The sequence below is a fragment of the Trifolium pratense genome, linkage group LG4 (assembly GCF_020283565.1).
Source record: "Trifolium pratense cultivar HEN17-A07 linkage group LG4, ARS_RC_1.1, whole genome shotgun sequence".
NCBI lineage: Eukaryota > Viridiplantae > Streptophyta > Magnoliopsida > Fabales > Fabaceae > Trifolium > Trifolium pratense.
In genome coordinates this window covers 50,827,545-50,843,799 of record NC_060062.1, presented here as the reverse complement: position 1 = coordinate 50,843,799, position 16,255 = coordinate 50,827,545, and the positions used below count along the sequence as shown (strand labels likewise).

Sequence of the window (16,255 nt, the reverse complement as noted above, 5' to 3'; positions counted from 1 at the left end):
ATTATAATAATTACATGTTGAGAAATACAATCCAATGACTTGGTGAAAACAATCAATAACTTGTTAGTTACTTACTTAGTAAGTTAGTTATTAGTTTGATTGTTGTAACTACCTTAATTTGTTAGATGGTTAGTAACTAACTTGAATTAGTTACTCTAATCATGGTTACTTTTTAACCAAGTATCACACTACAATTTGTATCTCTATAAATTATATTTCTAAGATCAATAATAATCAATCCTCATTGATTTCCCTCTCTCTCTCACTTTCTTCTCCACTCTAACAAGTGGTATCAGTTAGCCTTTTAGGTTTGATCCGATTCCCTTTTCACATAGAATTCAACCATTCCTTCCTCCCTTGATTCATTGTTACTGCAAGATGAATAATAACAATAGTTTCCCTGCAAATCTTCCAATTCTTGATGGCACGAATTGGGACCAATGGTGTGTGAAGATGAATGTAATCTTCAGCTATCAAGATGTTGAAGATCTCATCACCACTGGTTATGAGCCCCTTGCAGTCAATGCAACACAGGATCAGCAAACTGCTTTCAAAGAAGTCAAGAAGAAAGACAGTAATGCCTTGTTCTTGATCCATCAATGCGTGGATTCATCAAATTTTGAGAAGATTGCTGGAGCAAAAACTGCAAAAGCTGCTTGGGATATACTCAGTAATGCTCATGGTGGAGGAGATAAAGTCAAGAAGGTGAAACTTCAATCTCTTCGAAGGCAATATGAATTGCTGGGTATGTTGGATAAAGAATTCATTGGTGAGTATTTTACAAGATTGCAAACTCTGGTCAATTCAATGAAAAACTATGGTGAAGTAATCTCTGATGTACAAATCATTGAAAAAGTGCTTAGAACCTTGAACCCTGAATATGATCACATAGTGGTAGCAATTGAGGAATCAAAAGATCTATCTACAATGTCAGTAAATGAGTTACAAAGTTCACTTGAGGCACATGAACAGAGGTTGCAAGAAAGGAAAGAAAAGAAAGACAACAAAGCTACTCAAGATCAGGCTTTGTATGCAAAAAATGGAGGTCAATGGAATAAGAATGGAAAGGGAAAGAATAAATGGAATAAGCATAAGGGAAAGGCTGAGTTCAGTAATGATCACAATGGTGATCAAGATCAACCTGAATCTTCAAAGAAAGACAGTTTCATCAAGGGCAAGAATGGTGGAAAGAAGAGTGACAAAAGCAAGATTGAATGCTACAACTGTGAAAAGTGGGGTCACTATGCTTCTGAGTGTAGAAGCAAGGGAAAGAAGAAGCAAGAGAATGAGGCAAATCATGCAAGACACAATGATTCAGACTCAGGTGGTGTTTTGATGATGGTGACTTCAAACTCAGAAAATGATACCTCAAAGCTATGGTATCTTGACACTGGATGCTCAAATCACATGACAGGTCATAGAGATTGGTTATTGGAATTTGATGAAAATTTCAAAAGCAAAGTGAAGTTTGCAGATGACAGCACTATATCAGTAGAAGGCAAAGGCAAAGTGATGGTTCAAAGGAAGAATGGTAATCACACTTTTGTCACTGATGTGCTGTATGTACCATCTACGAAGCACAACCTGTTGAGTCTTGGACAGTTACTTGAGAAAGGGTTCAATTACTCCACAAAAGATCATAGCATTGAAGTATTTGACCCTAAGAACAAGTTGATTCTGAAAGCTCCATTGTCAAAGAATAGAACATTCAAAGTAAATCTTCAAGCTTCTGCATTTTAGTGTTTTTCAAGTTTGATCACTTAAGATGAGAAATGGCTGTGGCATTACAGGTATGGACATTTGAACTTCAAAATTTTGAATCACTTGTGTAATAAGAAGATGGTTGTAGGGTTACCACTGATTCACACACCAGACAAGTTGTGTGAAGGTTGCTTTGTAAGCAAGCAACCCAGGAATTCATTCAAGAGTTCAGTGTACTCTAGGTCAAAACAACCACTTGATGTAGTCCATTCTAATGTGTGTGGACCAATTGAAGTTCCAACTCTAGGAGGTAGCAGATATTTTATGACTTGTGTTTATGAATTCACCAGAAAAGTCTGGATTTATTTGTTGAAAGAAAAGAGTGAAGTATTTTCAATGTTCAAGAATTTATGTGTACTAGCTGAAAGACAAAGTGAAAATAAGCTAAAGGTACTTAGAACTGATGGAGGTGAAGAGTACAATTCTAAGGAATTTCAAACTTACTGTACTCAGAAAGGTATCATTCATGAGGTGACATCTCCCTACACACCTCAACATAATAGTTTAGCAGAAAGAAGGAATAGAACTCTACTCAATATGGCTAGATGTATGTTGAAGGGTAAAGGTTTACCAAAGTGCTATTGGGGTGAAGCTGTCAACACTACAGCATATGTGTTGAACAGGTGTCCTACAAAGATATTGAAGGATAACACACTAGAGGAATTATGGATAGGTCACAAACCAAGTATGAAACAATTGAGAATCTTTTGTTCACTGTGTTACAGACATATTCCAGATGAGAAAAGAAGAAAGCTAGATGATAAAAGTGAAAAGCTGATTCTCATTGGATATGATGCTACAGGTGCCTACAGAATGTATAATCCCAACAATAAGAAAGTTGTGATTAGTAGAGATGTGACTGTTGATGAAAAATCACAATGGAAATGGAGCTCAGAAGCAAACAAACAAGTCACAATGCAACTGGAAGATGGAGTGAATGATGCTGCAATCACACATCAACTAGTAGATAATCAAAATCAAGGCACACATCATGAAGAAGATATGCATACATCAAGTGATGATGATGATGATAGAATTCAATTATCATCAGTGCCTGCTCAAGCTCCAAGGAGATCAACTAGAAATAAATTTCCCTCTGTCAGGCTTAATGATCATGAAATCACCTCAGATAGTGTAGTGAATGAAGATGGTGACTTGGTACATTTAACATTCATGGCAGATGCTGAGCCAATTAACTGGAAAGAAGCTGTAGCAAGTTCAAAGTGGAATGCAACAATGAAAGAAGAACTCCATTCAATTGAAAAGAATCACACATGGAAACTAGTTGAGCTACCTCCACAAAAAAAAAGCTATTAGTGTGAAATGGGTGTTCAAATTGAAAAAGGATCCAGATGGTAAGATAGTGAAACACAAGGCAAGGCTGGTTGCAAGAGGATTTCTTCAGCAAGAAGGAATTGATTACACTGAGGTGTATGCACCAGTAGCAAGAATGGAAACTATCAGGTTAGTGATTGCAATAGCCAGTTCATACAATTGGTCACTATACCATATGGATGTAAAATCTGCTTTTCTCAATGGTCCATTGAAAGAAGAGGTTTATGTACTGCAACCACCTGGATTTGAAATTGCATCAGAAAAGAACAAAGTGTATAAGCTTAACAAAGCTTTATATGGCCTTAAACAAGCTCCAAGTGCTTGGAATAAAAGGAGTGATGAATTTCTGCAAAAGGAAGGTTTTGTGAAGTGCATTGTTGAATTTGGTGTATACATGAAGGGAAGTGATATCTCAGATGCTATTGTCATTTGCCTGTATGTAGATGATTTGCTGATTACAGGTCACAGCACAACTAGCATTGAGAAATTCAAGGGGAGATTGAAAAGTGAGTTTGAAATGAGTGACTTGGGCAAACTCAATTACTTCCTTGGATTAGAATTTCACTATGCTTCAAATGGTATTGTATTGCATCGGAGAAAATACATTGAAGATGTATTGAAGAGATTTCAAATGGAGAATTGCAAAGCAGCTGAAACTCCAATGGATGCAAATTTGAAATTGTCAAAAAATGAAGATGAACAAGCAGTTGATGCTACTTTGTTCAAGCAGGTAGTTGGCAGCTTGAGGTTCATTTGCAATACAAGACCAGACATTAACTATGCAGTGGGCTCAGTGAGTAGGTTCATGAGTTAGCCTAAAACTTTTCACTTGATTGCAGCAAAAAGGATCCTAAGATACTTGAAGGGTACACAGGATTATGGTCTAGCTTTTCCAACAAGCCACAGTGAAACTCAAATTGAACTTGAAGGTTTTTCAGACTCTGACTGGTGTGGAGACAAAGATGATAGAAGGAGCACATCAGGTTACTGGTTCAGGTTCATAAATTCACCTATCTCATGGTCTTCAAAGAAGCAGAACATAGTGACATTATCTAGTTGTGAGGCTGAGTATGTATCAGCAGCACAAGCAGCTTGTCAAGTAGTTTGGCTTGAATCCTTACTAGAAGAATTGAAGATTAACTATGTGAAGCCTATGAGATTGAATGTTGACAATAAATCTGCAATCAGCTTGGCAAAGAACCCCATTGCACATGGAAGGTCAAAGCACATTGAAACCAAGTATCACTTTCTAAAAGACCAAGTCAGCAAAGGCAAATTGAATGTGATGCATTGTAGAACAGAAATTCAAATTGCAGACATCATGGCCAAGCCACTAAAGGCTGATAGATTCAAAGAATTAAGGAAAATGGTAGGCATTACCATGATTGCAGACAAGACATTGGATTGAGGAGGTGTGTTGAGAAATACAATCCAATGACTTGGTGAAAACAATCAACAACTTTTTAGTTACTTGCTTAGCAAGTTAGTTATTAGTTTGATTGTTGTAACTACCTTAGTTTGTTAGATGGTTAGTAACTAACTTGAATTAGTTACTCTATTCATGGTTACTTGTTAACCAAGTATCACACTACAATTTGTATCTCTATAAATTGTATTTCTAAGATCAATAATAATCAATCCTCATTGATGAAACTATTCCCCCTCTCTCACTCTCTTCTCCACTCTAACAAACAAAAGGTAGACGGGCAACAAGTTGTGCCGCTAAATCTTTTTGGATAGAAAAACTCAATTTTTGAAAACCTGCATTCATCAACCTATGCGACACAACATTACTATGCATGACCTTTTGAACTTTGTTTAAAAGGTTTACAGCCTCCGGTGCTAGAAAGCCAAGTGTCAAATGCAAACGGTATAAAAACGTGTTGATTGTCAGAACATGTTTTCTCATGTTTGGTCATTTTGCTTGAAGCCGCTTTAAGGGTTGTCTGTCCTACAATAAAATCTCCAACCCCTTGTCCGACAAGTGGAGAAACTCTAGTCAAATTCACACAAGCATGTTTCCTGCCTACTCGTCCAAACAACAGAACATCCACCAGGCAAAGTGTCAATCTCCCTTCTCGTGGGTCAGTCAAAAAGTTCACATATGTCTCTAATGTGACAATCTTTTAACACGTGTGATTGTAATTTGACATAAAGAATGAAATAAAATTAATAAATTGATTAAAAAAGGATAAAATACATTAGAAAAATCACGTGCACATGCATCCAAACCAATGTTTTAAGAACCGGACCGGCCGGTTCGACCGGGAACCGGACACAGCAGCGATCCGGATGAGTGCTAAGAACCGGTAGTCTGCAGAACCGGAAAAAAACCGTTTGGAACCGTTCTGAACCGCCCTGAACCGCTCAAACCGTCGAACCGGGGGCGGTTTTAAAAAACCGGCCGGTTCGGAATCTAGCATAAAAAATAAAAAAAAAAAACATTTTTTCCCCTATTTTTTTGTTTCTTTTCACGCTCTTTTTTGTCATTTTTTTTCCTTTTATCCATCGATTAAGATTTGCCTTTGTCTTTTACTGTAATTAATTAACAGAGTTGTAAACAGATCCAGACATAGAAATACAGAGACTAGAAGGATTCAATTTTCTTTTCCTTTGCTTTTATACAAATAAAAGTAACTGATTTGTTTAAAAAAGTAAAAGAAAAGAGAGAGATTTGCTTGAAGAAGAGAAAGAAAAGAGAGAAAAAGAACAAGATTGAGCTTGAAGAAGAGATATAAGAAAGGATGTGCCAATAAAAAATAAGAAAGAAAAAGAAAGTAAAAATCTCACGTGATTGAGAAGAGAAAGATGAACAGTGACGGCTGATTACATTACATTTGCATATTGTTTGTATTGTACTAAGACTAGATTAGATATTTATATTTAGGGTTTAGTAAATGGGCTTGGGTCAAGTATGTTCTTTTTTCACTAATAAATTGGGCTTATTGTTGAGCTAAGTATTATTCTTTTTATTTTATTTAATATTTATTTATTTATTACTTTCTTAAGTTGTGTTTTGTTAGTTTGTTATAGAGAAAAAAAAATTCTATTCTATTTTTTTATTATAGTAAAATTATATGAACGGTTCAATATAAACGGTTCAATAACGGTTGAACCGGTCCGACCGATTGAACCTTGAACCGATGGTCAAAACGGTTCGACTTCCGGTCCGGTTCTTAATACATTGGTAATGCCATTGAAATTGGGTTTTATCTGTGGTATAAGGTAGAATATGATCAAAATGAGTGACATTTCTGGATATAAAAATTTCCTTAGACTCAAGATCATAAAGAACTGTGCCTTTGACACCATGCTTGTAGCCTAAGAAAACACATTTTCTGCCTCTTGGAGACAATTTTGTTCTATGAATAGTTAAAGTAGATGCATATGCAAGGGAGCCAAAAACTTTTAAATCATGTAAGTTTGGTAAGTCATTATGCAGCATCTCATATGGTGATTTGTTTTGAAGGACAGGAGTAGTAATTCTATTGATAATGAAAGTAGCATGTAATACTGCATAAGACCAAAAATGTTTTGGCAAATTTGATTGATACAAAAGGGCTCGAGCAATATTCAAAATATGCTGATGCTTCCTCTCCACTCTACCATTCTGTTGTGGAGATTCCACACAGCTTGTTTGATGCAAAATACCATTTGAAGAAAAAAATTCATTCATTGAAAATTCTGGTCCATTATCAGACCTTATGATTTTGACTTGATGACTATGTTGTGTTTGTATCATTTTGACTAAATTAATTACATGTTGCCTTGTTTCAGCTTTAGATTTCAGTAAAGTAATCCAAGTGAACCTGCTATAATCATCTACAGCAGTAAGAAAATAAGAGTGACCATGAATAGATTTTATTGAAATTGGACCCCAAATATCAAAGTGTATTACATCATAAGCAGAATTTGCTTTATTAAAGCTACTATTATAGGGAAGTTTCTTAAACCTAGCAAAATGACAAATGTCACAGATTCAATTATAATCATCAGTTACATAAGGAAATTTATTTCTTAAGCTCACTAGTCTACTATGGGAGGGGTGTCCAAGTCTGAAATGCCAGAGAGCAGATTTAGGTATAGAGGTGTGGTTAGAACCATCAATGGAAGCCACATGAGCTACTTTATCTGTAAGATTGAGGTGATACAATCCATCATGTTCATCAGCAGAACCAATCATCTTCAAACACTTCTTGTCCTGGATTTCACAATGTGCACCATAAAAGTTAACAATGTAATTTGATGAACTACACAATTTAGACACAGCAAGCAAGTTTATAGAAAAATCTGGTACACAAAGAACATCAGTGATAGCAAATTTTGGAGAGAAATTGACAGTGCCTGAGTATTTTGCAATTGCAGAGTTACCATTAGGTAATTTGATACTAATAGGTTTGATTTCAATATATGACTGAAACCAATTCAAGGAATTACATATGTGGTGACTAGCACCTGAATCAATTATCCAAGTACTAAGAACACATGCATTATGAGAGGAGAGATTAATACCTTTATGAATCACTGATGTATGTTCAGTGTTCATGGAAGAACCAACCTGATTGGAGCTTGCAGAAACAGAATTTGGTGCAAGGTTTGAATGCTGAAGAAGTGACATTAGTTTATCATACTGTTCTTGAGAGATGGATGGAGGAGTAGCTGCATTGGAATCATGATTGCCTCCCTCAACTGCAGCACTGTGAGCTGATGAAGATTTCTTCATATGTGGTGGCGCACCATTCTTTTTGAAGCAATTCTCAACAACATGATTATCTTTACCACAATATGAACAGGATCGAGTGGAAGGTTTGGAACTGGAAGCAAACTTTCCATTCTTAGCAGCATTAACTAGAATCTTTAAATCATCAAGCTCAGATGAATTACCTTGGCGTTCATGTTGAATTACCAAAGAAAACACTTTGTTGATGGGAGGAAGAGGATCCATAATCAAGATCTGTGACTTGACTGTGGAAAAACGATCATTCAAACCAGAAATGAATCTAACCGTCTGAAGCAAGGTGTGATTGCGTCTTGCAGTACGCATCGCTTCGCAAGAACAACGATGGTGACAGGTACAAGTAGGAATTGGAAGATACAACTCCAATTCCTCCCAAAGAGTCTTGAGATCCGAGTAAAAATCAGTAACTGAGCGAGTTTCTTGCCTCAAAGCACAGATTTCTTGCTGCAGCTCTGAAATGCGAACTAAATCTCCTTGAGAAAAACATTCGCGCAGATCATTCCAAATATCTCTTGCATTTTCCATGAACACCACCGATTGAGCAATGGAAGGTGAAACAAAATTCAAGATCCATGAGGAAATCAATTGATTGCAACGATGCCAAGCACGATAAGCAGGATCAAAATCATCGTCTGGCATTGCAATAGCACCGGTAACAAAATCAAATTTCATCTTCGCGCCAAGTGCGCGCTTCATTGATCGAGACCATGAGTGGTAATTGGAACCGGTGAGAAGAGGAGTGACAACAACGGAGGTAGGACCGTCGCCGGGATGAACATAGTAAGGAGAAGAGTTGTCAAGAACGGGATCCGGTGGAGGACGAACCATTGAAAACGAAGAAGAAACGAAAGAGAAGAGTTAGTTACGGCGGAAGCGAAACGGTTACGGTGGAGAGAGAAAGCGGTTACGGTGGATCGGTAAGGCGGTTGATACCATTTTACAATCTAATGAAAAGAGAGAATTGAAAGTAAAATTGCTTTCATTATGAATTGAATAGCTACAATGTACAACTAATGATCTATATATACATGTATGGAGTTCTATGCTAAGCTAAACTACTCTAGCTACACAGTAACTTGTTCTACAAGTTAACTACAATTATCTTATATTAGCTTGCATTATGTTGCATTATGCTGATCATAATTATCACTTAACAGTTATCTTATAAATAGATAGGCTTATCTTATAAATAGATAGGCTAGGTCCCTTTGCCATCACGACGTTGTCAAGCTAGCAATAAGCTGAACGCTCATTTGTTGTCTTCCCCATCAAAGACCTCAAAGACCGGAGCATGTGATTAGGCAGAGGAAGACCTTGTCTAGTACATCGATGTTTTCGATATTGGTGTGATTCCGATAACGATGGTTTGTGATTATGATTATCAAGTAAGTGTGTTCTAATTTCATATAATATATCGATCTCTAAATTGTTAATTATTACATGTAGTATCAGAGCTTTTTATTATATGATTTAGAACCCTAATTTTAATTGTCAATCGCTATAGCCAATCATATTTGATTGTTGAGAATGTTTGTCGGCTGTATTTGTTATGTATTCGTCAAATTGAAGCGATTGCCTTACAATATATGATTTGAACCCTATTTTGGTTGAATATAAAATGGCGTCTAAATAATAATTTAATTTGAGGTATTTGTTGTTTCTGTTTGATTCCGTGTGATTAATACCTTTATATATCAAGATTTCCAAATTGACCCTTGTACTCATATGTGAGATATTGTGAGTGATCTATGTTTAATGGATTTAATCTGTATAAATTTGAGTGGTAGAAATACTATTGAAACCATGTATTCAGATTTGGATCTATTTGTTTAAAAGGTATGAATCCTGTTACGTGATTGCATTCAGACTATGAACTTAATTAAACTATTTTGTTTTGGTTGCCAATTTTGGTTATGGATTTCATTATTCAGACTTGGTTCTTTGCCAATAGCTTTTCAGTTAATGCGTGATGCACTTTACTAGCTACCTTCGGTTTATTGGTTCGTGTTTTATTCGGATCAAGGTTTAAAGGAATTGTGCATTTATTTGATTTTGTTAAAATCGTGTATTCTATTTTGATTGGTTTTCTAAGCTTGTTATTGAATTTATGCATACAAGCTGCTGGTTCCGGTATGAGCTTTGACCGGTTTTATTTGGTTAAGCAAATTTGAAGATGTTTTCCTTATAATTTTGTCACCTTTAATGCACCAGATATTTGAACCATATGGTTTTGTTGAAACAATGAATTTTAATTTGTGGTTACACTCTCAAGGTTTACTTATTTAATTTTGCGATCACTGTTGGCTTGGAGATTGAGAAAAATAGATTTTGTCTTAATTTGTTTTTCGGCTATTGCTTTTAGATTGGGTTTTGATCTCAATTTTGTGATCGTAAGTTTTCTGATCTTCCAATTTTGTGATTGTAACTTTGGGAGATATAAGAGAGCCTTACATGTTTAATCATTGAGAAAAATAATTTTTAACCGAATTTGGTTTTTTTTTTGTTTTTTCTGTTTTTCGGCTCTTTAATTTTCATGAGGTAATTTTTCCTTCGTATTGTGCAGTTTACTGATATGTACATACTTTGTTTTAGTATTTTATATACAATTGTTATACACAATACCATAAATTCTTATACCATGTAGGTTCTAGTTGAATCAAATTTGGATCAGATTAAATATGCCATGAACATAGCTTGTAGCTTTATGTAAAAATAAGTTAGTCTTTTGAGCAAGGCAATTGTAAATTAACATCCTTGCACCATACCTTATTATTTGTTTAAATATTTGATGGAAAATAGTTGAATATTTGTTTAAATAGTTTAACACTTTTGGATTGGTAAATTCAACTATAATTCTCTATCAAGTGGGAGAGTTTTACATGTCAACTATTTATAAATGTTTATAGAGACTTATATTGAGGAGTCCTATGTTATTTATAAAAGTTCGGGACTATCTGCTTTATATCTTCAATAATATTATTCCGCTGCATAAATTATTTATTTATTATAATGAGTTGATTGTTTCACAGTAATGATCTCTTATCAATTGACTGTTTGATAGTAATGATCTCTCTCCCCAACTAAAGACATATAGTTATATGTGAAAACTTTTAATTATTGATTCCTATGCAAGAGATTTCGTGCGTTGGTGTAGGCCGTTACCACCAAAGTGGGACCGCTTATATTGATTGATGAGATTTTCTTTGTAGCTTGAGGAATGTTTTAATTGTGACATGTGATTTTCTGCCCAAAGGTGATGATTATATGTTATAATTAAAAAATAATAATAATTTAAGATGAAGTTATTTGAGGATGTATTGATCAGAGGAATTTGTCTGACTAAAGGTGACAAATTTCAAAGTTCAATGTATACTCATTGATTAACTCATCTGAGGTTTTGACTAAGGATTTGACCTTAGTTTGTACATTCTGCCCAAATGTGATTGTACTATTATATTGGCCTCTTATGATAATACTACAAAATGGATTTCTCCACTCATAATTATGTTTCCATTGAAATGTTGAACATCTTAAAAATTATAAGAAATGGAAGCAAGTATCAGAGTTTTCTTTAAAAATTGTGAAGGAACGTTTGGATAAGTGGGAGTTTTAATATACCACTTGATTAGTGGGAGATAACTTATATTCTTTTGATATGCTTGATTAGTGGGAGTTTGAATTTTATATTAACTCCTTTTATAAATTTGAAATTATTTGAAATATAAAAATATTTGAGCTCAGTGTTGTTGGGATCACTATGCCGGTGATCAACACTATTTTGGAGCTGAGGCATTATATAAATAAATATTATAGCTCAGTGTTGTTGGGATCACTATGCCGGTGATCAACACTATTTTGGAGCTGAGGCATTATGTGAAAACATAAATAAATAAGCTCAGTGTTGTCGGGATCACTTAGCCGGTGATCAACACTATTTTGGAGCTGAGGCATTATGGTATCTTAAGAACCATGTAATTTCTCTGGCTTTGATGCATTTGAGAGAAATTATGTCTAAAATATTGGAGCTCGATGTTGATTAGATCATTATACTGCAGTAGTCAACATCATTTGAGAGCTTGGACTTGTGGTATCTTATGGACCATTGAATTTCTCTGGCTTTAATGTATTTGAGAGAAATTGAGGACTGACGAAGAAAATGATAGTATGGTTGAGATCACAAACATATCATTCTCTCGCTACACTCTACACAGATGACTAGTCGACGGAGTTTGGTGGTATTTGTAACCATGGAAGGTGTTGTATCGATAATGATATAATTACCGCTATTATTCGATATCATTTAACTTTTGTTGGACGGAGTCTTAATTAGATGTTGCATCTTGGGATCATTGTGGCCACGTTAATAAATATGTTATCAATCCGAGAGTCATTTTCAAAGTGTTTTCTTTAAATTAAATATACACAATTGATTTTGCCCAAGTGGGAGAATGTTAGAATATTTTCTAATATTTTGTGGGCTGCAATCAATTGTGAGTTTTGGTTTTAATAAAAACGGGTTGATGTTGTTGTGATCCATTTGATGATGCTTAAGCCCGATAATTGTGATTAGTAATAATGGGATTTAACATTAATTCTGATTTGTGTAGAAACAAAGTGTAGGCCCAACTCTAGAGTCCATGATGGGTGGTACTAGAGTTGTTATCTTATAAATAGATAGGCTAGGTCCCCTTTGCCATCACGACGTTGTCAAGCTAGCAATAAGCTGAACGCTCATTTGTTGTCTTCCCTATCAAAGACCTCAAAGACCGGAGCATGTGATTAGGCAGAGGAAGACCTTGTCTAGTACATCGATGTTTTCGATATTGGTGCGATTCCGGTAACGATGGTGTGTGATTATGATTATCAAGTAAGTGTGTTCTAATTTCATATAATATATCGATCTCTAAATTGTTAATTATTACATTTGAGGCTTCTAACTTCTCAAATTATGGAAACAATAGCAATAATCCATATGTTTCAATAAAATATTATAACATGCTAGAGTCAAGTTCAGAATGGAAGCAAAAAATGATTAAAACTCACTCACAAAAGTGCCAAAATTTTGTATATGGATCAAAAGCTTGAAATCAATCCTCCAACAACGCCACACATTATCATATACTCGCTCCGGTCCTAATTATAAGAAAATGTTCACTTTTTACATACATTCAAAGTTTGATATATCTAAATTATAATATAGACTCGATACATCAAACTTTTAATGTGTGTAAGTGCCCGTTTGACCCTCCTTATTTTTTACTTCTCTACTTCTTTTAAGGAGAAGTAGGGCCAAACACAATTTTGATAAAATTATTAAAATAAGAAGTGTCTTTTTTTTAATCTAAAAAACACAATATAAATGACTTAAAAAAAAGAATTTATTTTCATAAAAAAAAAAAGAATTTATGATAATCATCTATTTTAAGTTGTTGTTATTATTATTATTATTATTATTATTATTATTATTATTGTTTTTTTTTTAAGTTTGTTATATTATTAGGATAATTATCTTTTAAATTTAGATGATCATGAATTCATGATAAGTTAGTTATTAATCTATTTTACCAAACAGATTTAACTTAAAATGATAATTAAGTTGAAAAAAATAATAAATATCAAACAATTTTAACTTTATGTTCAACTTTATTCTTAAAGTAACTTTTAAGGCTAAAATAAGAGGGTCAAACAAGCACTAAAAAGTGAACATTTTCTTATAATTAGGACTGAAGGGAGTATATAATAACTATATGCTTTATTTTTAAGATATAAATTAAATATTTTTGAAATTATAATCTAACCTTTGAGGAACTTCCACTAATATGATGGTTTTATCATATTCAAAATTGATAAACTTATAGGTTAACATATTAATTCATGTAACACTAATTTTTTTTTCTTCTTTCTAATCAATGGTAATTAAGATTTTTGACCTCAATATATGTACCTCATGGTAGATTTTATACACCATTCATCTTCTAAAAATAGTTAATTCAGCGTGCAATTGTCTATTGAAAGTAAAGCGCAAATGAGAAACATAAAGATATGAAGGATTCGGAAAACATATTCTTAAGTTTTTTTTCAAAGTAAAAAAAATTCAGAAAACACGTTCCGAAATATTTATTCAAGGGCAAAATTCATTGTTCATGACGAGGGAAGTGCGGGATATTGTTTCACATCTAGACGTAGTAAAAAGGGATAAGAAAGGGAGCCACAATATATATAATTATCAACCTTGATCCCACTTGAAATCAATGATAATTGAGGATCATAATAGTGATCTCTCAGCTTTCCTGCCAAATCCACAACTAGAACTCCTCCATTCTTTTCTAGATTTGGTCTTCTATAATATTTTGTAACCATTGCTGCAATTTTCCGAAGGAAAGGATATTTAAGTAATAGACACCATTGAGGAGTTACATGCTGCAATTAAACCACAAAAAAACATATATCAGAATACAAGACTAACAACCTTGACATTGTGTTTTGCTAATTTACTTTGAAGAATTGATGTTTTGTCGATAGTATCAACAAATTATCAGACATTTAAATTTCCACCGTTGTGCAGCGCATTTTATTAGGACGTCTCAAATAATTTGGAGTCTTGTTCTAATTTTAAAAATTGGTCTCTAGTAAAAGGACAAAAAAAAAAGTTGAGAGAGGGAGAGGGGGCAGGGGATGTGGATTGGGCCTTAAAATTACTGTGAATAGATGGAGCATTAAAAGTAGGAAGTTTTCTCTCCGACCCCACATTTCTTTTATACCCTCCAAAAATTTCATTTTGTCCGTTGCGGTTTGAAAAAATTTGGCCAACTTATTTCGGTTTCTACGAACCGAAATTTTTAAACATGGAAAAAAAATTCGGTTTATATGAACCGAAATAACATAAATTTATCCCCAAAAAAGAAAAAAGATTTATGTGAAAATTCGTGTAGAGCTACCTGTGGTAAATTTAGCATATCTCTCTGAATATAAGTCGTATGCTAATGATTTTTAATCTAGTGTAAAGAAGACAAAATTTAATACAAGATTGACACCGGAATTGTTAAATTTCATTTAGTATGGTATGAGAAAATCTACCAACAAGTTTGAGAAAAGTTTCAGCAAAATGTTGTAGAGATACCTGTGGTAAAGTTATCATAGCTCTCTGAATATAAGTTGTATGCTAATGATTTTTAATCTAGTGTAAAGAAGACAAAATTTACTATAGGATTGACACCGGAATTGTTAAATTTCATTAAGTATAGTATGAGAAACTCTACCTACAAGTTTGAGAAAAGTTTCTGCTCTATTTCTGTATCAGTACCCATTATTTGGTCAAACTGAACCAATTGGATAGTTAACCCTCAAAACAAAAATTATATTTGTATTCTTGACGCCCTAAGCTTTCCAACGAGTGGTCGTTTACTCAAATCGGACATCGTTTAGTATTTCAAATAAATTGTGGAAGTTGAGGGTCTCATGCAGAATTTATGCAGGAAATTTAGAAAAAAAATTGGAACACAATATTTCGGTTTATATTAACCGAAATTTTTTAGCATGACAAAAAAATTTGGTTAGTATAAACCGCAGTACCCCAAAGACAAAAATGGTAATTCAAGAGGTAGAAAAGAAATGTGAGGGATCAGGAAAAAAAACTTCTAAAAGTAGTCCGCATCTATACATACATGTGAAAGATTGAGTTCAAATACAAAATATGGATTGCTCTTGCACATTGTCTGCCCTTAGTTTTATTGATGTAGATATCTATTGAAACTACAAAGTGTAGATTTAACAAAATCATGGCTACTCACCGCTATAATCACTAGTGGAAAAAACGCTTTTTAAGTCGGTTAAAATTGACTTTTTAAGTCGGTTCCGCGTCTGACTTAAGAAAAGCCGACATAAGAAGTATTGACGTCTTAAGTCGGATTTGGAAACTGACTTAAAAAATACTTCTTAGGTCTGTTAGAATCCACCTCTTAAGTCGTATTTGACCTGACTTAAAAAGTACTTCTTAGGTCTGTTAGAATCCACTTCTTAAGTCAGATAAGTACCTGACTTAAAAAGTACATCTTAGGTCTGTTAGAATCCACCTCTTAAGTCGTATTTGACCTGACTTAAAAAGTACTTCTTAGGTCTGTTAGAATCCACTTCTTAAGACGGTTCCGAGCCTGACCTAATAATTACAGTCATAAGATGTATGGACTTCTTAAGTCCGATTTTGTACCCGACTTAAGAAGTTCTTTATTAAGTCGGATATAATCAACCGACCTAAAAAGTTGATTTTTTTTTTTTTTTTACGTTGGATTTTTTTTTCTACGCATGCTTTTTTTCTTTGGATATTTTTTTTTAAGCAGTTTTTTTTTTGTAATGACACTTTTATTTGGGTGGCACATATAGCATACACTGCTTGCAAAATATATAATAATAATAATAAAACCA

General features: G+C 34.0%; 1 protein-coding gene across 1 annotated transcript; it reads left to right on the top strand.

The window, feature by feature from the left end:
• The first annotated feature begins 378 nt into the window (after window positions 1-378).
• LOC123922858 lies at window positions 379-1,740 on the top strand. The gene has a single exon (XM_045975531.1). The coding sequence runs from the start codon at window positions 379-381 to the stop codon at window positions 1,738-1,740; it is 1,362 nt and encodes a 453-aa protein (XP_045831487.1).
• Window positions 1,741-16,255: the final 14,515 nt, after the last annotated feature.